The sequence below is a fragment of the Scyliorhinus canicula genome, chromosome 2 (assembly GCF_902713615.1).
Source record: "Scyliorhinus canicula chromosome 2, sScyCan1.1, whole genome shotgun sequence".
NCBI lineage: Eukaryota > Metazoa > Chordata > Chondrichthyes > Carcharhiniformes > Scyliorhinidae > Scyliorhinus > Scyliorhinus canicula.
The window spans coordinates 116,738,208-116,764,788 of record NC_052147.1 but is presented as its reverse complement, the minus strand read 5'-3'; the positions used below and the strand labels follow the sequence as shown (position 1 = coordinate 116,764,788).

Here is a 26,581-nt window from a genome sequence, read left to right as displayed (position 1 = left end):
GAAGAGTGGTGCTGGTGAATATATATGCCCCGAACTGGGATGACATGGACTTCATTAAAAGAGTGCTGGGGAAGATCCCGGACCTGGATTCACGCAGGCTAATAATGGGAGGGGACTTTAACATGGTCCTTGACCCGACTTTGGATCGGTCGTGTCCCAGAACGGGTAGACTCTCAGCAATGGCAAGGGAGCTGAAAGGGTTTATGGAGCAAATGGGGGCAGTGGACCCCTGGAGAGATAGACAGCCAACAGGAAGGGGCTACTCGTTTTACTCGCACGTCCATAAAGTATATTCTAGGATAGATTTCTTTGTACTAAGCAGGGACTGTATGGGGGAGGTAAAGAACACGGAATATTCGGCAATTACTATCTCAGACCATGCCCTGCATTGGGTGGACCTGCAGTTCGGGGGAGCGAGCCTCCAACGCCCGCAATGGAGGCTAGACGTGGGACTGCTGTCGGAGGAGGGGATCTGCGAGAAGCTTCGGAGGTGTATGCAAAATTACCTGCAGGTGAATGATACGGGGGAGGTCTCAGCGGCGACCCTGTGGGAGGCGCTAAAGGCAGTTGTGCGGGGGGAGCTGATTTCAATTGGGGCCCACAGAGCCAAGGCTGACCGGGCAGAGATGGATAGATTGGTCAGGGAAATGGGTCGGATAGATGAAGAGCACGCGGAGTCCCTGGGGGAGGTTTTACTCAGGGAGAAGCAGAGACTACAGGTGGAACTGGGGGCACTATCCACAAGTAGGGCCGTGGAACAGCTTAGGAAGGCGAGGGGAGTGGTGTACGAGCATGGGGAAAAGGCTAGCAGACTGTTAGCGCAGCAACTCAGGAGGAGGGAGGCGGCCAGGGAAATAGGTAGAGTGAGGGACGGGGGGGGGGGGCAAAGTGGAGGACCCGGCAGAATTGAATAAGGTATTCCGGGACTTCTATCGTAAGCTGTATACTTCGGAGCCGCCGGAAGAACCGGAGGGGATGAAAAGGTTTCTGGATGGGTTAACCTTCCCAACAGTAGGTGGGGGGCGAGTGGAAGAGCTGGGGGCCCCGATTAGAGTAGAGGAGGTATTGGAGGGCCTAAAGGCCATGCAGTCGGGGAAACTCCCGGGGCCGGATGGGTACCCAGTAGAGTTCTATAGGAAGTTCTCTGAGCTGGTGGGCCCGGTCTTGGCAAGGGTTTTCAATGAGGCAAGGGACAGAGGGACCCTGCCGCCGACAATGTCACAAGCCACTATATCACTGATATTGAAGCGGGGTAAAGACCCGGAGGCGTGCGGATCCTACAGGCCAATCTCCCTGATTAATGTAGACGCCAAGCTCCTGGCAAAGGTACTGGCGGTTAGAATGGAGGACTGCTTACCGGAGGTGATTGGGGAGGATCAAACTGGGTTCGTGAAAGGTAGGCAGCTGGCGGCCAACCTGAGAAAATTACTTAATGTGATAATGATGCCCCCGGCAGACAGGGAGGTGGAGGTAGTGGTGGCAATGGACGCCGAGAAGGCCTTTGACCGGGTGGAGTGGGGCTATCTATGGGAGGTGCTCAGACGGTTTGGGTTCGGGGAGGGATTGGTGGATTGGATCAAATTATTATATCAGGCCCCGAGGGCCAGCGCCAGGACCAACAGAGAAGTGTCGGAGTACTTTAGGTTGTACCGAGGGACCAGACAGGGCTGCCCGCTCTCCCCGCTGCTGTTTGCGCTGGCCATAGAGCCGCTGGCGATTGCGCTGAGAGCCGCAGAGGGTTGGAAGGGGATGGTGAGGGGTGGGGTTGAACATAGGGTCTCTCTTTATGCAGACGACCTGCTCCTGTACGTGTCGGACCCAGTGGCCGGGACGGGAAGTATACTGGGAATGCTGAGGAAGTTCGGCCAGTTCTCAGGATACAAATTAAATACGGTCAAGAGTGAAATGTTTGTGGACCAGGCAAGGGGCCAGGAGAACAGATTGAGAGGGCTACCATTTAGGCTGGTTGAGGAAAATTTCCGGTATTTGGGAATCCAGGTGGCACGAGACTGGGGCAGGCTGCATAAGTTAAATTTGGCCAGGGTGGTGGAGCAAATGAAAGGAGAGTTTCGGAGATGGGATGCACTCCCGCTGTCGCTGGCAGGGAGGGTGCAGACTGTAAAGATGACAATCCTCCCTCGATTTCTGTTTATTTTTCAGTGCCTCCCGATCTTTATCCCACGGTCCTTCTTCAAAAGAGTTAACAGGATGATCATGAGCTTTGTCTGGGCGGGTAAATCCCCGCGGGTGAAGAAGGCGATGTTGGAGAGGAACCGCAGCGAGGGAGGACTGGCTTTGCCGAGTCTGATTAATTATTACTGGGCGGCCAACATCGCTATGATAAGGAAGTGGATGGTGGGTACGGGGTCTATTTGGGAGCGGGTGGAGGCGGTTTCGTGCAGGGGCTCCAGCTTGGCAGCCCTGGTCACGGCTCCTCTACCGCTGCCGCCGGCCAAGTACACCACCAGCCCGGTAGTGGTGGCGACCCTGCGGATATGGGGCCAGTGGAGGAGGCATGTAGGGGAGATGGGGGCGTCTGTCTGGGCGCCAATCTGCGACAACCATCGGTTTGCCCCCGGGAATATGGATGGGGGGTTCCGAGTATGGCAGCGGGCAGGGGCGGGAAGGGTGGGTGATATGTTCCTGGAAGGGAGCTTTGCGAGTTTGAGAAGCTTGGAGGAGAAATTTGGGTTGGTAAGGGGAAATGATTTTAGATACCTACAGTTGCGGGACTTTGTTCGTAGACAGGTCCCATCTTTCCCACGCCTCCCGCCAATGGGGATCATAGACAGAATAGTCTGTAGGAGGGAAGAAGGGGAGGGTAGAGTCTCGGGTATTTATAAGGTGCTCATGAGGGAGGAGGGGGCCCAGACAGAGGAACTGAAACTTAAATGGGAGGAGGAGCTAGGCGGGGAAATGGAGGATGGGCTGTGGGCAGAGGCCCCGAGTAGAGTAAATTCGACCGCGACATGTGCTAGGCTCGGGCTGATTCAATTTAAGGTCGTTCACCGGGCCCATATGACGGTGGCTCGGATGAGCAAATTCTTCGGGATAGAGGACAAATGCGCTAGGTGCGCGGGACGACCAGCGAACCACATTCACATGTTTTGGGCATGCCCTAAGCTGAGGGGATACTGGGAGGGATTTGCGGGGGTCATGTCCCGGGTACTAAAAACAAGGGTGGTGATGAGTCCAGGGGTGGCAATTTTTGGGGTTTCGGTAGACCCGGGGGTCCAGGGGGAGAAAGAGGCCAATGTTTTGGCCTTTGCTTCCCTGATAGCCCGGCGACGAATACTATTGGCGTGGAGGGACTCAAAGCCCCCGAAGACTGAGTGGTGGCTTGCGGACATGTCGAGTTTCCTGGGTATGGAAAAAATTAAGTTCACCTTGAGGGGATCTGTGCAGGGGTTCGCCCGGAGGTGGCAACCATTTATTGACTTCTTTGCGGGAGAGTGAGTGTCAGCAGGGGGTGGGGGTAGAGTAGAGTAGGAGGGAAAATATGGCGGGTAGTACCTGTGGGAGAGGAGCGGGCTTGTGCAATATGTTACGATGGAAGTATTGAAAGTAAGTGGATGTTTGCACATTTTTGCCTTTTTTGCTTTCTTTCTGATGATGTCTGTAACTGTTTATAAAGCCAAAAACTACCTCAATAAAATTGTTTATTAAAAAGAAAGATGTAACCTTTGTACTGGAATACACAAAACATGCAGAGTTCAAGAAAACTCTTGACAAAAGGTTTCAATTTCTTTGATGATAAGCTTACATACCAAAGAGAGACATTTAAGTAAATCACTAAGGTTTCAAACACTTTTTATTACACTTGTGCAGTTAGAAACATCATGTGCAAAATGTCTCCAACTTCAGACCAACAGATGAATATTGATGCAGGGATTGGCAGAATAATAAAAGCGGGAATCATGACACTGCCTTATATGATTTGCATAGGCCATGTATAACTTAATTTAATATGGTTTTCTACCAATGCCTTAAATTTCCAAAAGCGCTAAAACTAAGATGAATTAAATTTTAATACAGCGCACAATACCATAATAAACAATCAGCATTTGTATAGAATACCTGTAGTCCAACAAGGCATGACACATAACGTTTATATTTGTAAGCACTTGGCAATCACAAGTTGAGCGATATAACAGGAGACAGTGCCCTTGCCTCACGGCAGAGCCACATTTGGACACAATCATAGGAATGTAAAGTTGAAACAATTCAGCCATTACTACTGTCTAACCCACTCGACAGGAGATATTGAATCCTAACACCCCGATGACTTTATTAGCTCAACTGGTTGTGAAATATTTTCTTATACTGATCCACTCAGATAACATCAAAGACAGATGAATTTAATTATAGTTGTGTTTAACTGAACTCAACTGCTGTCGCGGGTTAGTGGAATTTAACTGTTGGATTCCAGAAATAGTTGCAAATTACTTTCCATTGCCAAGTAAATGGAAATACAATATGCCCATGGTCAGGATAAAGTAACAATTCCTCTCCCAATACCAGCCTCTGTCACATCTATTATGCAAGAGTTCTATTCCGGGTGCTGCATACATCTGTATACAGCAACCAATTTGTTCGAATATTCCCTACTGCTATTAAAATACAAAATTCACAAGATGAAAAGAATTTGAATGTTGGAGACACCATAAGAAAAACTCAACATTTGGAATTATTTACAAAAAATAACAGGATTTGTTTTTAATACTGCTTATTATTATTTATTTTTCTGGAAAAACTCCACTATGAAATTAAACAGCCTAAAGCCTCAGGCTGTTTGTTTGGCACACGTTGGGCTGAATTCTCGATATTGGTTCAGGACCCCGAGCACTTTGACCAGGAGGATTTCAGAGTCCCAACTCCACACCATGTTGGTGACTGACACCCGAGACAATTTTCAAGAAGCTGGCCAATGATTGAAAACTTGGCATCTTCAACATTTAATTAAGGACAGGGAGTGGCCTCAAAATAAATCATGAAGGGCCAATAGGTAGGAAAATTCCAGTTGGTCTCAGGAGAGTGGCCTTAATAAGTGTTTTAATTATACTGCCATTTCCCATCTGGAGCACACTTTGGGGAAATGGCCCGGAGGAGGGAACATGCAAGCAAAGTGACACATTGGCCAGTAACAGAAAATTGCACGCCTGCCCTCCTCCAGTCCTGCCTCTTGAGCCGAATTAAAATTCAACCCATTATCTTTACTGTTTTTACATGAAAATTGAATATTTCTTAACTTTTCAATTAAGATATTAGCAGGCATTGCTACCTTTTTGGAACCACCGCACACAAGAATATATGGAATAGAGGCAGCTGCTCACAGTACCCCATGAACAAACAAAGAAAACAAACCCTTCTTCCCACTGAAATATTTATGGCGATACATGTTTCCAGGGATTTAAATTCTATTTACTCGCTTATTCTTGTTGCATTATATTTACTGAGTTAATATTTCACAATTTATAACCCGCTAATGATGCAACTTGCTTTTTGAGGTATGTTGTTACAATTGGATAAGGTGTCAGTGTAAGCGACTGCAAAAGGTAATAAACATTTGGGGAGCTGGATGCAACAGAATCTCGAGTTCTACATTAGGGAGAACACAGTGACCTGAGGTAGTTCTGGTCACCATAGAAAGCCTGCCTGTAATGTCAAAGTTGGATGTCACTCCTCAGTGGAGAAGCTTAGCAAAGCTCTTGTCATGCTGCACTGTCAGAACTAATCATGCACAGGAAACCAGCACTCCTGCAGCATCTGCCCAAACCTTCTGTCTCTACTGGAGGGAGAGGGCAATGCCCCAGGATACACACAATGCAAAGAGTGTGGCCTTGTTCACGAACCACAACAATTGTAACAACAATCTCCCCGTTGCGCATCATGGAAAAAAATATTTGCTCGTGTTGCCCTTGTCAGACTTCAGATTCTGGCTGAGTGCATCTAACACAAATCCAGGTGTGGTTTCCAAACTGAAACAAGTGACGTGATCTCAGCCCATCCGCTGCAAGAGAAATGTCGTGAACATAGGAGTCCATTGTATATCGCCTTCATTGATCTCAGCAAGGCATTTGACAAAGTGAGGAGAGGCAGTTTATTAAAGCTGCAGGAGAAAATAGGTTTCCTGCCGAAGCTGCCAAGTGTGATCGCCCCTTTCCAGGATAGCATGATGGGTAAGGACAGCTATAAAGAGGCAAAATCGGAACCCTTTGAGATCCACAGGGTTGTGTTCTGGGGCGGACACTCTTTGGCATATTCTTTCCTTTGCTGCTGTCATGTGGCTTTGGATCTTCTAAAGAGAGTGATACTTGCATAGCTGAACTAACAGAAGCTGTTCATCCTTGTTCGCCTTAGATCCAAGACAAAGGGGCACCAGGTTCCCATCAGAGAGTTGCTCTACACCGATGATGCCGCATAGCTTTACACCAAGGTGCACCTTCAGCAGCAAATGGACAGACTTTCTCGTGCCTGTAAAGAGTTTAGTTTGACCAGCCGCCTCCCTGCATGTCTTCGGAGGGTTGGGAAAATCCAGCCCACAGTTTATCTCAGGTAGAATGGTTCACTCCGTATACTAAAGCACGAGGTAAATTCTTGCACCTTTGTCCTGATATGAACCATGAGAAAATATTACAAGATGCTAACCCATTGAAACCTAATTAAAATATCACAGGAATGAAGCAAAGGAGCTGAGAAAATTGAAAACAAAGGTAACTGAATGACTCAAAGGCATTTAGATTAATTTTTAATAACCTTTGTCACAAGTAGGCTTACACTGCAATAAAGTTACTGTGAAAAGCCCCTAGTTGCCACATTCCGGGGCCTGTTCGGGTACACAGAGGGATAATTCAGAATGTCCACATTACTTAACCTAACACCACGTCTTTCAGGACTTGTGGGAGGAAACCGAAGCGCCCGGAAGAAACCCACGCAGACACAGGGAGAATGTGCAGACTCCGCACAGACAGTGGCCCAAGCCGAGAATCGAACCTGGGACTCTGGCACTGCGAAGCAACAGTGCTAGCCACTGTGCTACCATGATTAGTTATCTGTAGTCATGAAATGTATATAAAACAATAATCTGTAATAGGTATTTAGATTCAATCCAGGAAAATTAAGCTCAGAGACAGTATACCCAATAGATCTTGCTTTCTGAAATCAAGTTCACTTGATTTGAATAAGTGACAGTGTGCAGATGAGTGCATTGTCTTATTGATATTGATTGAACTGACATAAATGTAATTGGATAGCTAACAAAAGCAGAATTTAAATAGCCTGAGAAATTTATTCTAATCCTTCGACCATTTAGTTTAAGTTTATTTTGTCCCCAGATTCTTTATTTTTATATAAATTTAGAATACCCAATATATTTTTTCCAATTGAGGGGCAATTTAGCTTGACCAATCCACCTACCCTGCACATCTTTGGGTTGTGGGGGCGAAACCCACGCAAACACGGGGAGAATGTGCAAACTCCACACGGACAGTGTCCCAGAGCCGGGATCGAACCTGGGACCTCAGCGCCGTGAGGCAGCAGTGCTAACCGCTAGGCCACCATGCTGCCCTTTGCCCCAAGATTCTATCACAGTGCTCCAAAAGAGTTAATTCAGGCCACCAACTAGTTCTGCAGCTGCGAATCATCAAAATGAAGTTGCATCGCAACTAAGATAAAAAATTGCCGTGGTGGATTATCATGTGATTTCTGTGGAAACATTTTTTCCATAAAACTGTACACAAAGATGATTGATAACATCATGATTTTATGAGAGGATAGCTGAGATTGTTTATCACTAACAGCTGCAGGAAGAATCCATAAACATTAATGTGATCATTCCGACCACTTCATACTATAACCTCAGCAAAACCTGCAGATTACAGCAGGCAAGTATGCAATGGATTGATTACGACTAGATACTGGAAATCACAGGGTTCGCTCCAAGGTTCTTTTGGCTGGAGCAGCACATTGAAGAAGTGAAATAAATCTGTAAAATATTCATATGTTAATTTAGCTAAATAAATTTGAATGATTGTGAAGCTGAAGTTTACTTAGTTCATTCAGTAGTAAATTACTTGAAGACTGTCATGGAGCTTCTACACAAAAATTACTGTTGAAGTTTTTAATCTCCTAATTAATACAAATTTCCATAATTCTATTAATTTCTTCAATTCTGTTATCCTCCAGCAATGCCTTTCAGGGATTTTCTTTCTGCTAACCTTCGAGTAGCACTGAGTTTCAAAGTTGCACAGCAGAAATTGTGCATTCAGAGGGTTAACTAGTCCCATTTCCTGTTTGCAAAATTGTTCTGAATGTTAAAGCGATCTAGAAGAACAGAGCCACTGAGCTGTAAAAATAGTGTTCGTGTCCCTTTGAAAAGATTGTGTTTGCGCAGTTAATTTTATTGCTAACTTTAGGTCTCTGAACAAGCAACACTCAAAGCTCAACAGGCAGATTAATTTAATGACTTTAATAAAAACCATATTAGAATGAAACATGTTTTCAGCATGAAACATGTGTATGGGACAGTGACATGGTGGTAATGTTACTGGACTAGTAATCAAGGGCCCAGACGTATACTCCATGGACACATGTTTACTAACGTTCCATAGGGATGAAAGTTTGTTGTTCAGATCCACACAATGTGGTTGACACTTAACTTCACTGTGTAATTCCCAAACAAGTCACTCAGTTGTATCCATCCAGTATAGAAAAGTTAAAAAAGAATAAAATTGGATGCTACACCTAACATAGACCTCAGACCAGGCTAAACAACACACCCATGTCCAAACAACTCAAAAGCTGCCCCTTACATCTAGGCACTGAGCCAAAATTGGGAGAACTGTCTCACAGACCAGTCAAGCAACAGCCTAATGTGGACATGCCTCCCTGAATCACCATTCCCACCAGAGGTGGCAGCATACAGGTATACAGTCTGGAGGATATTCTCAACAATGACCCTGGGCCCCATGAAGTGAGGTGTGATGAGGTGAGTGTGACTGCCCTTGACATCAAGGAAGCATTTGACCAAGTATGGCATCAAGAAGCCCGAGCAAAATTGAAGTAAATGGGAATCAGGGGGAAAACTCTCCACTGGTTGGATCCATACCTAGCACAAAGGAAGATGGTTTTGGTAATAAAAGAAAAATACTGTGGATGCTGGAGATCGAAAATAAAAACAGAAAGTGTTGAAAAAACTCAGCCGATCAGAGGGCTGGTGCAGACTCGATGGGCCTGGTGGCCTCCTTCTGCACTGTAAATTCTATAATTCTATGATCTGGCAGCATCTGTGGAGAGAGAAACAGTTAACGTTTCAAGTCCAATGTCACATTGGATGAAGGGACCGAAGACATAGTTGCTAAATTGCTGATGACACAAAGATAGGTAGGAAAGATAGTTCTAAAGAGGACATTGGGAGGCTACAGAGAGATATGGATAGGTTACGTGAGTGGGAAAATATCTGGTAAATGCAGTATAATATGGGAAATCGATCAGTTCAGCAGAACAAATAAAAATGAAGCATGTTTTTGAAATGGTGAGAGATGCAAAGGGATCAAGGTGTCCTAATATTTAGTTTATTAGTAGAAAAGCTAATAGAGTTTTATCATTTGTTGGAAGAGGAATTGAATATAAAAGTAGGGAGGTTTTCTTCAGTTACAGAGGGCATTGGTGAGACCACATCTGGAGTACTGTGTACAGTATTGGCTCTCCTTATTTAAGGAAGGATCTACATGTTTTGGAAGCAGTTCAGAGAATGTTTACCAGACCAATACCAGAAATGGGTGGGTCATCTTATGACTAAAGGTTAGACAGACTAGGCTTGTATCCGCTGGAGTTTAGAAGAGTAATAGGCAACTTATCAAAACTTTTAAGATCCTGAGGAGTATTGACGGGGTTGATGTGGAGAGTATATTTTCTCTTGTGGGAGAATCTAGAATTAGGGATCGCTGTTTAAAAATAGCAGGTCGTCCATTTAAAACAGAGAGGAGGAGAAAGGTTTTCTCTCAAAGGGCCTCGAGTCTTTGGAACTCTACTTTCTTAAAAGGCAATGGAAGCAGAGTCTTTGAATATTTTTTAAGGCAGAGCTAGATTGATTCTTGATAAAGGGGGGGCCGAATGGTTATTGGAGTTGGACGCAAATGAGGAGTTGAGGCTGCAATCAGATCAACCATGATCTTACTGAATGATGGAATAGACCCGAGGGGCTGATTGGCCTCTCCTGCTCCCAATTCATATATTCATATTACTCAACTTCAGAACTGAAGAAAGGATGTGATGAAGAAAGGGGGGGGGGGGGGGGGGGGAAGAGTTACAGGTGGAGCAAAAGAGAAAGTCAAGGTAATGTCAGAGGATGGAGAGATGAAATAACAAAGATCTGATAGAACACAAGGCAAAGGGGGCGGTAATAGTAATATTAAAGACACAAACAGGTGGCGACATGTAGGTGGAGGTCGCATGTTGGGTGGCTCCTGCTACAGCTTCTGTTTTTTGACCATTTAAGTCCAGGTTTGGGGGAGATGTTTTTTGAGTGATGAGATGTTGGAAGGTCTGAGGAGGCTGTGGAATGTCAAAGTTCTAGAAGAGGACTCAGGGGAGGAAGGTGGGGGGGGAAGAGTAAAAGTCCGTTGGTGAGTGTGGCCGTGAGTCCAACAGGAGGAATGATGGCGTGTGCTAGTTCATTGGGAGGGGTCGCTCCAATTATTGTGGAAAAGCTGACTGAAGTGGTGTTGGGGAGTTTAAGCGGCTGTTCTCCAACCACTTTGACATGTATTGGAAAGAGATAATGACCTCATTTAAGGAACGGGTAGAAGGGACTCTTGCCTCAATAAAAGCGGCTATAACTAAGACATCGACGGAGGTGCAGGAACAAGGAGGTGTTGAAGGGGGTGTAGGAGGCATTGTCACAGCGCAGCGGCCAATTCACCTCGATGGGCGAGGAGCTGTGGAGAGTGGTGGAGAGCAATAAAGGGCCGAGAGCCAAAGTGGAGGACCTGGAGAACAGGTCACAAAGGGGCAGCACGGTAGCATGGTGGTTAGCATAAATGCTTCACAGCTCGAGAGTCCCAGGTTCGATTCCCGGCTGGGTCACTGTCTGTGCGGAGTCTGCACGTCCTCCCCGTGTGTGCGTGGGTTTCCTCCGGGTGCTCCGGTTTCCTCCCACAGTCCAAAGATGTGCAGGTTAGGTGGATTGACCATGCTTAATTGCCCGTAGTGTCCTAAAAAGTAAGGTTAGGGGGGGGGGGGGGTTGTTGGGTTACGGGTATAGGGTGGATATGTGGGTTTGAGTAGGGTGATCATTGCTCGGCACAACATCGAGGGCTGAAGGGCCTGTTCTGTGCTGTACTGTTCTATGTTCTAAAGGCAGAATTTGAGGATCACTGGATTGCCTGAGGGGGTGAAAGGCCTGAGGCCAAAGGAGTACGTTGTGGAGATATTTACTAAGTTGACTGGAGAGGAGGAGGACCCCCTCCCCCCTTTACTAGTTGGACAGGGCCCATCTGTCGCTCCAGCCGAAGCCAAAGACGAATGAACCACTGACGGCTGTGATAGTCATCTTCCACAGCTACCAGGTTAAGGAGAAGGTCTTGAGATGAGCGAAGCAGAATTGAAAGGTGAAGTGGTATGGCATTGGTATACCAAGATCTTATGGTGGAGTTGGCAAGAAGGCGGACGGGCAATGGTCCGGTGAAGGTAGCGTTGTATAGTAACAACGTGAGGTTTGGAGTGGTCAACCCGGCGAAGCGGAGGGTGACTCACAACTCAAAGGTCTTTTATTTTGAGACAGCAAAGGAGGCATAGGAGTTTGTGAAGACTGAAGGACTCAAGACAGTGATAAGTTTGGACTTTGACAATGTTGACGGTGATCTTTTTACTTTTCTTTTTTTTTAATGTATCTACCCTCTCATTTTCTTGTTATTTGGGGGATGTTGTTTATTTTTGGTGTGCTGGTGGGGAAGGGAGGATTGGGGAGGGGTTTTGTGCATTTTTTTACGTTGGGTTTGTGGGATTATGGGGTAGGGAATTCGAAGGGTTTGGGCGTATGGGGATTGGGTATTGGTTTTGTTTCTGTTTAGGAGATGGGGCTAAGCAGGGCCAACTCGCTAGCACATACAGGTTGGCTGGTGAATGGGAGTGAGGTGGGGGGAGGGGCCATGGTCATTGGATCTTTTATGGACAGGTTTTGTTTGGCCTAGGAGATGTGAATGATACTGGGTGAGGTGTTTTTGAAGGAAGTGGTTGGGGGGATTCTGAGAAGGGGGCTGATAGTTGGAGTGATATGCATCACTGTAGATATACAATGGGTTAAGGTAAATACACTACATCTAAGTAACCACTAGAGGGAGTACCAGAGATGTATATATACATAGACAAACAGGAAGTACTCTCGCTTCACAGGAATGGCAGCTGGCGAGCAGGAGACAGACTGGCAGTTCAGATGCAACATAGTATAAATGCTGGAGAGGAGAACAAACTCATAGAAATAAAGCATCTACTTCAACTGGAAGACTACAAGCTTTATTCAGACACAAGGAATAATACAACGGTGACTATGGTTAGGTCTGGGTACCACCTGATGGGCGTTGCCTGGAGAAGTGAACATGGAGGATAGATGGTGAGTGGGGGGGTGAGAGACCCCGGTCAGGGTGGTGATGTGGAACGGGCGAGGGCAGGAAGGACAGGTGAAAAAAGCAAGCGTTTTCTCACACTTGAAGAGTTGAAAGCCACTGTGATGCTGTTACAGCAGAACCATCCGAGGGTGAAGGACCAGATTAGGCTGAGGAATGGCTGGCTGAGCCAGGTGTTCCCCTCAGGCTTTGTCAGCAGGGTCCAGGAGCTGGCGATTCTGGTGGGCAAGAGGGTGAGGTTACAGATGGAGAAGGTGCTGGTGGATCGGAGGGGTAGTAACCGGTGCATTGGAGGGGTGGTTGGTGGTGCTGGTTAGAGTATGTGCCCCAAATTGGGATGATGTTGGGTTTGTGATCTCAGACCATGCTCCACATTGGGTGGATGTGGATTTGGAGAAGGGGGTCAGTTCAGAGGCCAGTGTACAGGTTTATGTGCTCCTGTTGGTGGACCCAAGTTTTTTACTAAAATGAGGAAGATGTTCAAAGATTATGCGGGGTTCAATCGTAATGGGAGGTTTTGTCAGTGGTATGGGAAGTGTGAAGGCGGTAGTGAGGGGTGAGGTTATTTTGTATAAGGCGCAGGTGGTTAAGGAGGCGAGGGAGGAACGGCGACGATTAATAGAGGAGATTTGGAAGTATGTATGTGTGGTATCCAGATCCCGGTCTTTCGGTGAGGAGAAAGGAGTTACAAGCTACGTTCGATCTTCTGTCTATGGAGAAGGTGGTCCGGTAGCTGATAAGGGCTGGGTGGTCGTTTATTAGCATGGGGAGAAGGCCAGCCGGATGTTGGCAGGCCAGTTCCGCAGGCAAGCAGCGGTGAGGGAGAAAGTTCGGGTCAGAGATGGGATGGGTGAGCTTATGGTGGCGCCGGAGCAGGTGAACAAGGTTTTTGAAGAGTTTTATCGGGACCTGTATAGGTCAAAGCCACCGGAAGGTCTGTCGGTTAGGAGGGAACTTTTGGGGCTGTTGGGAGTAACTGGAAGTGGGAGAGGAGGAGAGGGCAGAATTGGAGGCACCAGTGGGGGTGGAAGAAATGCAGGTAGCGAAATGGAAAATGCAGACAAGTAAGGCACCTGGGCCAGATGGTTTTCCCGTGGAATTATTTAAGGATAAGTTGGTACCACTGTTGGTAGAAATGATAGAGGACGCGATGGTATGGGGGGGGGGGAACAATGCCAGAAATGATAGGTCAGGCATTCATTTCATTGTTGCTTAAAAAGGATAAGGATCCGCTGGAGCATGGGTCATGCAGGCCCCTATCTCTGTTGAATGAGGATGCCAAGGTACTGGCGAAGGTGCTGTTGTTGAGGTTGGAGGAGTGCACAGGATGTCTCTGCATACGGATGATCTGATGTTATATATTTCGCACCAGAGCTCTTCGGTGGGGCACATAGTGGGTCTGCTTAAGGGATGTGGGGTGTTTTCGGGCTATAAGTTGAATTTGGGGAAAAGCAAGTATTTTGTGGTGTCTTCTCCGGGATGTGGGTTGAAATGGGAGGGTTGCTGCTTTGGGTGGCAACAACTCATTTCAGGTATTTGGGGGTGTGGATGGCCTGGGGTTGGGCGTGGCTTCGTAAGCTGAACATTACAAGTCTGGTTGGGAGGGTGAAAGAGGATTTATTGAGGTGGGCCAATCTTCCCCGTGCAGGATGTTAAGGTGAACATTTTGCTGTAGTTTCTATTTTGATTTCAGTGCCTGTCGGTCTTTTTGCCCAAGTTGATTATTAAAGGGGTGGACAGGTTGGTTTTGTTGTTTGTTTGGGCAGGGAAAGTGTGCAGGATAAGGAAGGCGGCTCTTCAGAGGGGCCGGCAGTTGCGGGCATTCCGAACTTTTAGTATTATTACTGGGGGGCGAACTCGGAGAGGTTTTATGGGTGAGGACGGAGGCGGATTCTTTGGGCCTAGTCACAAGCTTGGAGGAGTTGAGGGGAAATTTTGGGTTTCCGCATGAGAAAGGTTTCAGTGTTTGCAGGTACGGGACTTTGTTAGAAAAGATTTTCCGACCTTTTCAATAGCGCCTGCCTCTTCGTTGTTGGAGGAGGTGTTCTCAGTGATGGGGTTGGAGGATGGGGACGTCTTGGTAATTTATGAGAGGAGAAGGATAAGGTGTCTATGAAGGAGGTTAAGGCAAAGTGGGAGGAGGAGTTGGGGGATGGCGCTGGAGGAGGACTATGTTGTGAGGTGCCGCGCAAGGTGACTGTCTCAACCTCGTGCGCGAGGCTGGGGCTGATACAGTCGAAGGTGGTGTACAGGGCGAAATTGACAAAGTCAAGGATGAGTCGGCTGGTTGAGAGGGTGGAGGATACTTGTGAATGGTGAAGGAGAAGCCTGGCTAATCATGCGCATATGTTCTGGTCCTGCCCGAAGTTGGAGAAATTCTGGGGGTCATATTTCAGCACCAGGTCGACGATCCTGTATGTGGATTTGGAGCCGGGTCCCCTGGGGGCCATATTCGGGGTGTCGGACCTGCCGGAAGTGCAGACGCGATGGGGGAGGATGTTTTAGACTTCATCTCGTTGATCACTTGCAGGCGGGTTCTGTTGGGGTGGAGATCAGCTTCTCCACCCTGTGCCTATGCTTGGCGGGAGATCTAATGGAAGTTCCTACATCTTCGGGTGAAATTTTCCCTAAGGGGGGCAAATGAAGGGTACATAAGAAATTGGTTTCGTTTATTTTGTATTTCAGAGAGCTTGTTACTGTTAAATGTTGGGCATGGGGGTGGGGGGGGAGTACTTTGGTCCAAGGATTATTGTATTTGGGAGTTGGCGTAATGGTTTTGTTTCATTTTTGAAAATGTTAAAATGCTAAAAATTTCAATAAAAATACTTTTAAAAAAAATATGAAGACACAAAGCATTCGACCAGCGTAAGTGTTAACAGTAGAATACAGATCAGCGCTGTCTGAGGGCAAATACATGAGAACAAGATATAAACTGACACTTGGGGGCAAACAAAGCAAAATGGAGAAAAGTTCATAGTCTGAAATTATGTTGTGTCCAGAAGACTGAAAAAGTGCCAAAGTGAAGATGAGGTTCTGTTCCCCCAGCTTGCGTTGGGCTTCACTGGAACATTGTAACAGGCCGAGGACAGAAATATGAGCATGAAAACAGGTAGTGAATTGAAATGACAAGCAACCAGAAGGTCAGGGCCTGGTTTGCAGACTGAGCAAAGGAGGTCCACAAAGCGGTCACCCAGTCTGTGCATGCTCTCCCCAGTGTGGAGGGGACTGCATCGTGAGCAGCAAATAAGAACAAAGAACAATACAGCAAGGAATAGGCCCTTCGGCCTCCGAGCCTGTACCGGTCATGATACCAACCTTGGCCAAAACCCTCAGCACTTCCTTGTACTGTATCCCTCTATACCCATGTGTTCGTCAAGATGCCTTTCGAACGCCGTTAATGTAACTGCTTCCATAATCTTCTCTGGCAACGTGTTCCAGGCACTCAGCACCCTCAGTATAAAAAAACCTGCCTTGCACATCTCCTCTAAACTTTGCCCCACAGACCTTAAACCTGTGCCCCCTGGTGACTGACCCCTCCACCCTGGGAAAGAGGGCCTGCTGTCATGAGAATGTCACTTTAAGAAATGTCTGTGCTCAAGTTACTGCAGTGATGTCAGAGTATGATGGGTGGAGCAGAGCTCTGGCTCTGCTTTTTAGTTTCACTTTGAGGAAAAGCTGGGTTTGTCTGTGTTTTTTTGGTTTTGTTTCAGTGTTGGAGCTGCAGTCAGCCAGAGAAGGTGTAATGTGCTCTCTCTGCCATGTAAAGGACTACCTCTTGATCATTGGTGAATTCAGAGTGATAACAGTTCTCAGTAGGGAATTTAAACCTGATGTGCTTCTGTTTAAAAGGTTTTTTTTAATGTCTATGGATGTTAATAAGAAAGTTTAAGGATTACTTTAGTGTTGTATTCTTTGGGGGTTGTATTTGAATAATGGTTGCTAAAATGCTCACTATGTTTTAAAAAGGTTAACTGAGTTCATAAATAAACATTGTTTTGCTTTAAAAATTACTTTTCAATCTCTGCTGCACTACATCTGCTAGAGTGGGCGTGTGCTCCTCATACCACAATCTAGTAAAAGTGTGGTCAGGTGAACTCCATGATTACACTTTGGGATTCTCTAAATCCTGGCCCAAAACACTGCCCATCCACTATCCATGCCCCTCATAATCTTGTAGACCTCTTATCAGGTCACCCCCTCAACCTCCATTGATGTGTTGGGTAAGCTGGGTCTGCGAGGACTGCGTTTACTGCAGTAGTGATGAGAGACAGGCTTCCAATACTTGAAGAAATGCAACTCGATTTTATCGAACTCTTAAACTATCATACCACTTAACTGTGGGTTGATACTATGCTGACTTCACTAGAGACCGGAGGCTAACCTGACCAGACTATCTTACTACCACATGGTGTATGTTCTAGTTGCTGCTCAAGGGCTCTGACTGTCTCAGAGGCTGGATCCCAAGAGAGCAGGAAAACTAGTGCCCTCTGGCTTTATCGTGGTTGTGTCCTCTCTGGTGATTGGCTGCTGTGTTCTGTGTGTTCACTGGTCATCCTGTGTGTCAATCGCTGCCTGTCTGTGCACCATCAGAGACTGTGTGTATATTATTGACATCTCCCCTTTTTTTTTTACTGTTAGAAAAATGTGTGTTAGGTCAATAAATAGTGTGTGTGTGTGTACAGGAGCCTGACTATATACAAGTATGTGAACGTATTTACATGGAAGGTGTCTAGTGCAGATAGAGGGCAGAGAGCAAAATTGGAAGAAAACAATATGTACAGATGTGTAAACTGATCACAAGGTAATGCAACATTCAGTCTATAAATTTCAGTCTCTGTGGCGGGCGATGAATTCTGGTTGACCGCCTCAAGGGTGGGTCAGGGACCGCATCACTTTAACGGGCGGACTTCCCCCAATGTAGAGGCGGTAAAGAGCCGGCAGATCAGTGGCCTCGTGGAAGGGCGCGTCCTGTGGAACCGGCATGCGAGGCGGGACATCACGTTCAGGTGGCGGGCGTGGAAGTAGCCGCAGTGCCCGCCTATTACGCCGAAGAAAGGAGCCATCATGCACACGAACGAGGAACGATCTCGTGGCCACTTGCTTGACCACCACAGCCGTGGCAGACCAGCCACTGTCAGGTAGCTGAACACAAACTCAGTCAGCAGGGACCAGAGCAGGGAGATCTGTGGCTTAGACGTCGTACACCGACTTGCATTGGGCCCGAGACTGTTGCATCCTCTGCAGGACCAGAAAATTGTCAAGGTCCGGGATGTGGATAGCCAGCACAGTTGTCCGTAGTGTGCGGTTCATTAGGAGCTGTGCTGGGGACAGGCCAGCGGACAAAGGAGTCGCCCTGTAGGCTAACAGCGCCAGGTTGAAATCCGAACCAGAGTCAGCAGCTTTGCATAACAGTCTTTTAACAATGTGGACCCCCTTTTCAGCCTTCCCATTCGACTGGGGGTAGTGGGGGCTTGAAGTGACGTGCCTAAAATTGTAGAGCCGGGGAAAATCCGTCCACTCCTGGCTGAAGAAGCAAGGGCCATTATCATTCATAACTGTAATTGGAATGCCATGACGGGAAAATGTCTCCTTGCATGCCTTGATTACTGTTGTTGATGTGAGGTCAGTCAGTCTGACCACCTCGGGGTAGTTGGAAAAATAGTCCACGAGGAGGACATAGTCTCAGCCCTTTGCATGAAAGAGGTCAGTACCAACTTTGGACCATGGGGAGGACACCAGTTCATGCGTCTGCAGAGTCTCTTTAAGCTGAGCCGACTGGAACCTTTGACACGTTGGGCAATTGAGGACCGTGTTGACGATATCCTGACTGTGCCTGGCCAATATATACTGCCTCTCTGGCTCGACAGCGACACTTTTCGATCCCCAGGTGACCCTCGTAGATTTGGCCGAGGACCAGCTCTCGCATGCACTGTGGGATTACTATCCTGTCCAGCTTCATGAGTATGCCGTCCACTACCGTTAGATCGTCCTTTACATTATAAAACTGGGGGCACTGCCCCTTTTGCCAACCATCCGTGAGATGTCGCATGAGCCGCTGGAGTAAAGGGTCCCTGGCCGTCTCCTGACGAATTTGAACAACCCTTTCATCAGTGGCCGGAAAGTTGGATGCACAAAACTTCACTTGAGCGTTTATCTGACAGACAAAGTCCGACTGCTCACACGGCGTGGTGATGGATCTAGAGAGTGCACGGCCACAATGAGCTCTTTGTCCGGGGTGTAGACCAGGTCGAAATCGTAGCGGCGGAGTTTGAGGAGGATGCGTTGTAGCCGTGGCGTCATATCATTAAGGTCTTTTTGGATGATGTGATCCAATGGCCTGTGGTCTGTCTCGACCGTGAATTTGGGGAGTCCATACACATAATCATGGAATTTGTCAATCCCTGTGAGGAGGCCCAGGCATTCTTTTTCAATCTGAGCGTATCGTTGCTCAGTAGGTGTCATGGCTCTAGAGGTATATGCGACTGGGGCCCAGGAGGAGGATTCATCGCGCTGGAGGAGTACTGCCCCAATGCCAGCCTGGCTCGCGTCGGTGGAGATCTTTGTCTCCTTGGCAGGGTCGGAAAACGCCAGTACAGGGGCCTTGGTGAGTTTCGCCCTGAGCTCACGCCACTCTTGCTCATGAGCGGGGAGCCACTGGAAGTCGGTGGTTTTTTTAACGAGATTGCGGAGAGCTGTGGTGTGTGATGCAAGGTTGGGGATAAACCTCCCAAGGAAGTTGACCATCCCTAGTAAGCGGAGGACCTCCTTGTCCTCCGGGGTCTTCATGGCGTTGATCGCCGATACCTTGCCTGCATCCGGCTGCACACCGAACTGCGAAGTATGGTCGCCAAGGAACTTTATTTCTGCTTGACCGAACGAGCATTTGGCTCTATTGAGTCGCAGGCCATGCTCGTGGATCCTGTGGAACACTCGCTTGAGGCAATCGATGTGCTCCTGAGGAGTTGTGGACCAGATAATGATATAATCGATGTACACTTGCACCCCCTCGATGCCCTCCATCATTTGCTCCATTATGCGGTGGAACACCTACGAGGCGGAGGCGATGCCAAAGGGCATCCGGTTGTAACAGTAGCGACCGAACGGGGTGTGGAATGTGCACAGCTTTCGACTGGATGCGTCCAGTTGTATTTGCCAAAACCCCTTGGAGGGATCCAGCTTCGTGAAAAACCTGGCGTGAGCCATTTCGCTGGTGAGCTCTTCTCATTTAGGTATAGGGTAGTGTTCCCTCATGATGTTACGGTTCAAATCTTTGGGGTCGATACAAATGCGAAGTTTCCCTGATGGTTTTTTTGACACAAACCATGGAGCTAACCCAGTCCGTGGGTTCAGTGACCTTAGAAATTACACCCTGGTCCTGGAGGTCTTGCAGCTGCTGCTTGAGGCGGTCCTTAAGGGGTGCCGGCACCCGACGCGGTGCATGAACTACAGGTGTGGCATTCGGCTTCAGCACTATCTTGTATCAGTAGGGGAGTGTGCCCATACCTTCGAAGATGCTGTGGTATTGTGCTATGATGTCACCTAACTGGGTTTGGAAGTTGACATCTGGCGAGGCCGTTGCCTCTGCGGACTACATGGTATGAACCCACTGTACAAGATTCATGAGTTTACAGGCCCGAGCACCGAGCAGGGAAGCTCCGTTGGTTCCTACAATTTCAAAACGCAGGGTTGCTTTTGAAGAACGATGGATACCGCAAGCTGGCATGAGCCACTGGCAGCAATGGCATTGCCATTGTAGTCGAGGAGCTGGCAGGCCGTAAAAAGAATGCTTGGCTTGATGCGGATGGTGTCAAGGTCAGACTTTGAAATGAGGTTCGTCGAAGCGCCGGTGTCCAGCCTGAAGCGTATGCGACCCTTGTTGACCGTAAGGGTGGCACAGCACTCGTCGTCCGGATCAATACTCATCACTGGGAGTTGTTTCATCTTCTTTGCTGAAAGCAGCGTGTGCATGGTGATGATGCCCACCCGGAATGGGGATGTGAGGCCCTCGGTGTCGGGATCTGGAAGCATGTCGGAGTCGGAGTCCGCAACGGGTTGCTGTATTGGCCGGACGTTCCTGCGCTGCAGCTGGGATCGCTGTGTGTTGGGCAGTTGAGCAGATCTGCACAGGGCTGCGTAGTGGCCAAGCTTGCCACACTGGAGACAGCGTCGAGATTTCGCGGGACAGTGCCGCTTTAAATGGGTGGAGCCACAGTTGTTGCACATCATGGCGCCGGCATCAGTGAGGTCAAACAACGTGCGCACCTGCGCAGTTCAGTCGTCGGCCTCTTGGTCGTGGCATGCATGCGCAGGAGCCCGGGAAAAGCGCGCGAAATGGCCGCCCTCATCCAAACCTATGTAAATGCAACTCGATTTTATTGAACTCTTAACTATCACACTGACTTGACTAGAGACCTGAGGCTAACCTGACCAGACTAACTGACTACCACATGGTGTATGTTCTAGTTGCTGCTCACGGGCTCTGACTGTCTCAGAGGCTGGATCCCAAGAGAGTGGGAAAACTAGTGCCCTCTGGCTTTAAAGTGTTCGTGTCCTGTCTGATGATTGGCTGCTGTGTTCTGTGTGTTCACTGGTCATCCTGTGTGTCAATCGCTGCCTGTCTGCACTCCATCATATACCTGTGTGTATATTATGACACCGTCGTTCTAATGAAAACAGTCCGAGTCAATTCAGTCTCTCTGCACAACTGATACCATCCTGGTAAACCTCCTCTGCACCCTCCCAAAGCCTCCATATCCTTCTGGTAGTGTGGCGACCAGAACTGTGCGCAATATTCCAAGTGTGGTCTTACCAAGGGTCTTTTTAATTGTCGCATGACTTGCCAGTTTTTATACTTGATGCCCCACCCAATGAAGGCAAGCATTCCACATGCTTTCTGGACTAACTTGTTCACTTGTGTTGCCACTTTCAAAGATCTGTAGATCTTCGCGCCCAGATCTCTCTGGCTTTCTATATTCCTAAGAGTTTTGCCATTTACAGTATATTTTCCTCTATTTTAGACCTACCAAAGTACAGTAGATTAAATTAATCATTGCTTCATCTGGAAGGAGTGTCTTGGACCTTGGACAGTGAGTAGGGAGGAAATAAAGGCACAGATTTACACCACCTACAATTGCATAGGAAGATGCTACGGGAAGGGGATGAGGTGTTAAGGGTGATAGAGAGTGGACGAGGGTGTCACAGAGGGAAATATTCCTTCCAAATGCTAATAGGGAAGGGGAAGATGTGTTTTGTGGTGGCATCATGCTGGAGCTGTCAGAAATGGCAGAAGATAATACTTGAGGTTGATGAGGTATAAAGTGGGGACAAAGGGGAACTCTGGCTCTGGGAGAGAGGAGAAGGGATGAGGGCAGAAGTGCAGTAAATGGTTAACAACCCAGTCACCCATTCTGGGGGGGGGGGGGGTGATCCTCCACTGAGGAAAAAGGTAAGACATGTCGGAAGCGATGTTGTGGAAGGCAGCATCATCAAACAGACGTGACAGAGGCAGAGAAACTGAGAGAATGGAAGAGAGTCTTTACAGGATGGAGGCTGTAAGGAGGTATAGTTGCAGTAGGTATGGGAGTTGGTGAGCTTGTCCTAAATATAAATATGCACTCTATGCCAAAAGTGGATACAGATAAGTCAAAGGAAAGGGAGATGAACCATGTAAAGATGAGGGAATGGTGGAAAATTGAAGAATTTTTCCAGTCCCAAATGAGGTTGTTTTTGGTGTTGGACATCAATAATCTCAGTCCCAGGACAGCTGCAGGTGTTCCTCAGGGTAGTATCTTGGACCTAACTATTTTCAGCTGTTTCATCAACGACCTTCCCTCAAACATAAGGTCAGTAGTGATGTTCACTGACAATTGCAAAGGGTTCAGTGTAACTCATAACTCTTCATACACTGAAGGAGTCCACATCCATATTCAGCAAGACAACAATCAAACTTAGACTGATAAGTGGCGACTAACATTCATGGAAGTGCCAAGCAATAGGAATCTGCAACAAGAGAGACTCTAACCATCTCCCTGCCATTCAATGGCATTACCATTGCTGAATCCCACACTATCAACATCTGAGGGTTACCATTGACCAGAAACTTAGCTGGGCCAGACCACACAAATACTGTGGTTCCAAGAGTAGGTCAGACGCTGGGAATATGCATCGAACAACTCACCTCCCTACTCCCCAAAGCCTGTCTACTACCTACAAGGCATAGGTCAGGACTGTGATTGGATACTCTCTACTTGCCTGGATGCCTGCAGTTTCAACAACACTACATCATCCAGGAAAAAGCACCCCTATCCACTGCCTTAAATATTCACTCCCTCCACCATCAATGCACAATAACAGCACTATGTACCATGTACAGGATTCACTGCAGGAACTCATCAAAGCTCCTTCGACAGCACATTTCAAATACGCAACCTCTACCAACAAGAAAGACAAGGGCAGCAGACATAGGGGAACACGGACACCCTCCAAGTGACATACCTGAAAAACGTGCTGTTAGGTGAATTGGACATTCTGAATTCTCCCTCAGTGTACCCGAACAGGTGCCGGAATATGGCGGCTGGGGGATTTTCACAGTGACTTAATTGAAGTGTTAATGTAAGCCTATATGTGACACTAATAAAGATTATTATTACTACACATTCCTGACTTGGAACTATGGGTGAGATTCTCTGGCCTCCCCGTGGCGTGTTTCTTGGCGGCAGAAGGTGGTCTGCAGTTCGTCAGCGGCGGGATCTTCTGGTCCCACTGCTGTCAATGGGAATTCCTACTGAATCCACTCCACGCCGCTGGGAAACCTGTGACCTGTGGCGGCGGTGTGCCATTGGCGGGACTGGACAGTCCCGCCAGGGTAAACAGCTGGAATATCTTGCCGGATATCGCTATTCCCTCATTGTCATTGGGCCAAAATTAGTTACTCCATCCCTAACAGTGCCTTGGGTGTACCCATACCACATGGACTGTAGAGGTTCAAGAAGGCTGGTCTATCCAGTGGTGCTCATGTTCCATGAAAAAACTATGTGCATTCATTGGTGGCGAGCCGGCACCGGCAGCGGGATTCTCCATTCCTGCCTCTGGCCAGTGGGATTTCCCATTGTGCCCAGCCCACTCAGCTGAGAAACCCACGGGTGGGGAGGGGGTGCGGTGGGAAATTCCAAGGTGAATTTCAGCTGTTAGAATGATGAATAAATATGTGTGGTGTGTTTTATATATATATATATATATATATATTGCACACACACACACACTCGGGTGATTGATGAATAAATATGTGTGGTGTATATATATATATATATATATATATATATATATATAGACACACACACACATCCTCCGCCGCTGGGATTCTCCGCCGGGGGGGTTGTTGGGTTACGGGTATAGGGTGGATACGTGGGTTTGAGTAGGGTGATCATTGCTCGGCACAACATCGAGGGCTGAAGGGCCTGTTCTGTGCTGTACTGTTCTATGTTCTAAGATCAAAGCAGAATGGAACTCTCGACTCTTTGCACATTTGTAGCGTAAATGTATTGTAAAACAGTAAATACACATGTTCTGGAAAGTAGCATTTTCACTGAATTATAGATGTAGTTTTTGAATTATTCATATTTCATAGAATCCCTACAGTGATTTGTGAAGGTCTTAACAATAGCGTAGTGGACAACCCCAAAGCAAAATGAATGAATATGAGATTGACATATATGGGTAATACAATAAATTGACACTTAGACAATAGCGTAGTGGACACTCCCAAAGCAAAATGAGTGAATATAAGATTAACATATATGGGTAAAACAATAAATTGACTCTCAGAACACTACCAGAACTAAGAAACAGAATAACATTTCAATATGCAGACTTTAATGGCAGCAGCCTAAAGTGTTAATGGTAGGCTAATTCCTCTTGCTATGCAAAATACTGCATATGCACACTTGTATTCTTAAATTTCCAAACAAAAGGCTGGAGCTTTTTGCATAACCTGATTATCACAAGTTAGAACATAGAACATTACAGCGCAGTACAGGCCCATCGGCCCTCAATGTTGCGCCGACTTGTGAAACCCCTCTAAAGCCAATCTACACTATTCCCTTATCGTCCATATGCCTATCCAATGAAGTTTGAAAGCGTTTAGTGTTGGCGAGTCCACTACTGTTGCAGGCAGGGCATTCCACCCCCTTACTACTCTCTGAGTAAAGAACCTACCTCTGACATCTGTCCTATATCTATCTCCCCTCAATTTAAAGCTATGTCCCCTCGTGCTGGACATCACCATCCGAGGAAAAATACTCTCAATGTCCACCCTATCTAATCCTCTGATCATCTTGTATGCCTCAATTAAGTCACCTCTTAACCTTCTTCTCTCTAACGAAAACAGCCTCAAGTCCCACAGCCTACCCTCACAAGAGCTTCCCTCCATACCAGGCAACATCCTTGTAAATCTCCTCTGTACCCTTTCCAATGCTTCCACATCCTTCATATAATGCGCGCCCAGAACTGCACGCAATACTCCAAATGCGGCCGCACCAGAGCTTTGTACAACTGCAACATGATCTCAGAGGTCCGAAACTCAATTCCTCTACCAATAAAAGCTAACACACTGTACGCCTTCTTAACAACCCTCTCAACCTGGGTGGCAACTTTCAGGGATCTATGGACATGGACACCGAGATCGCTCTACTCATCCACACTACCAAGAATCTTACCATTAGCCCAGTACTCGGTCTTCCTGTTACTCCTTCCAAAATGAATCACCTCACACTTTTCTGCATTAAACTCCATTTGCCACCTGCCAGCCCAGCTCTGCAGCTTATCTATGTCCCTCTGTAACTTGGAACATCCTTCTGCACTGTCCACAACTCCACCGACTTTAGTGTCATCTGCGAATTTACTCACCCATCCTTCTATGCCCTCCTCCAGGTCATTTATAAAAATGACAAACAGCAGCGGCCCCAAAGCTTGTGGTACCCCACTAGTAACTGGACACCAGTCTGAACATTTCCCATCAACCACCACCCTTTGTCTTCTGTCAGCTAGCTAATTTCTGATCCAAACTGCTAAATCACCCTGAATCCCATGCCTCTGTATTTTCTGCAATCGCCTACCGTTGGGAACCTTATCAAAAGTTACATTTTCTTTTGTCTCTTAATCCAAGCAATTGAACTTGAGCTGGTAATTATTAAGTGTCAGTGCTTGTCGCAACGTTACAACTCATGACACTCATGTTTAAAAAGCATCACATCAGCACTTCACAGTACATGGAGCTACCAGACTAGTTCAATGCAAGACAACCATCTTAAAAAAGGTTCACTGGAATGGTCACATTAAAGAAGAGGTGAAATCTGCTTAACAAATGTAATTGACAAAATATTGTACCCATTTATTAGTAAAAGCGAACAATTATTTTTTAGTTTACCAGTACACTGTAGGAAATCATTTACAACCAGTAGCATGAATGATGTTTATTCTTCCACACAACTGGAGTCTGCAATTTACATTTTATCATCCTTATCCACTGTAATAAAGATATTTTGGCAACTAAATTCATGACAACTTAATTGCTAACTTTTATTAAACTTGTGCCTTTTTTATATTCTTTACCAGATGAGTGAATGATGTACTTCAAAAATAAGTACCAAGCATCTAATTTTTTATATATATATATATACCTTGGTCCCACATACCTGATAATGCTGGGTGTGTACACTGGACAATGAGGTAGTAATCATAGGGAAATCCCCATCCAAAATGAAAACCTGCAGTTTGGCATCTATCTCTGCCAACTGTTGTTGATCCATGGGTTCTGGCGTATATCCCTCCCTGTCCACTACAGATAATGCCCAGGGAACAGAAGTATCCTATAGACAAATAAAATACAATCATTGTAAACTTGTGAACGGGAATGAAAACACATTTGTACAACTAAAAACCAGAGGACAAGCAGTAACTAG

The 26,581-nt window shown here is 46.9% G+C and overlaps 1 protein-coding gene across 4 annotated transcripts in view; it reads right to left on the bottom strand.

The window, feature by feature from the left end:
* Positions 1-26,581, bottom strand: part of fsip1 (fibrous sheath interacting protein 1) — a 612,301-nt gene that overhangs the window by 508,656 nt on the left and 77,064 nt on the right. For all 4 annotated transcript variants that reach the window (XM_038785689.1, XM_038785714.1, XM_038785705.1 and 1 more), the window contains one exon: positions 26,315-26,488. In XM_038785689.1, the coding sequence (XP_038641617.1) occupies positions 26,315-26,488 (174 nt within the window). The remainder of the gene's footprint in view (positions 1-26,314; positions 26,489-26,581) is intronic.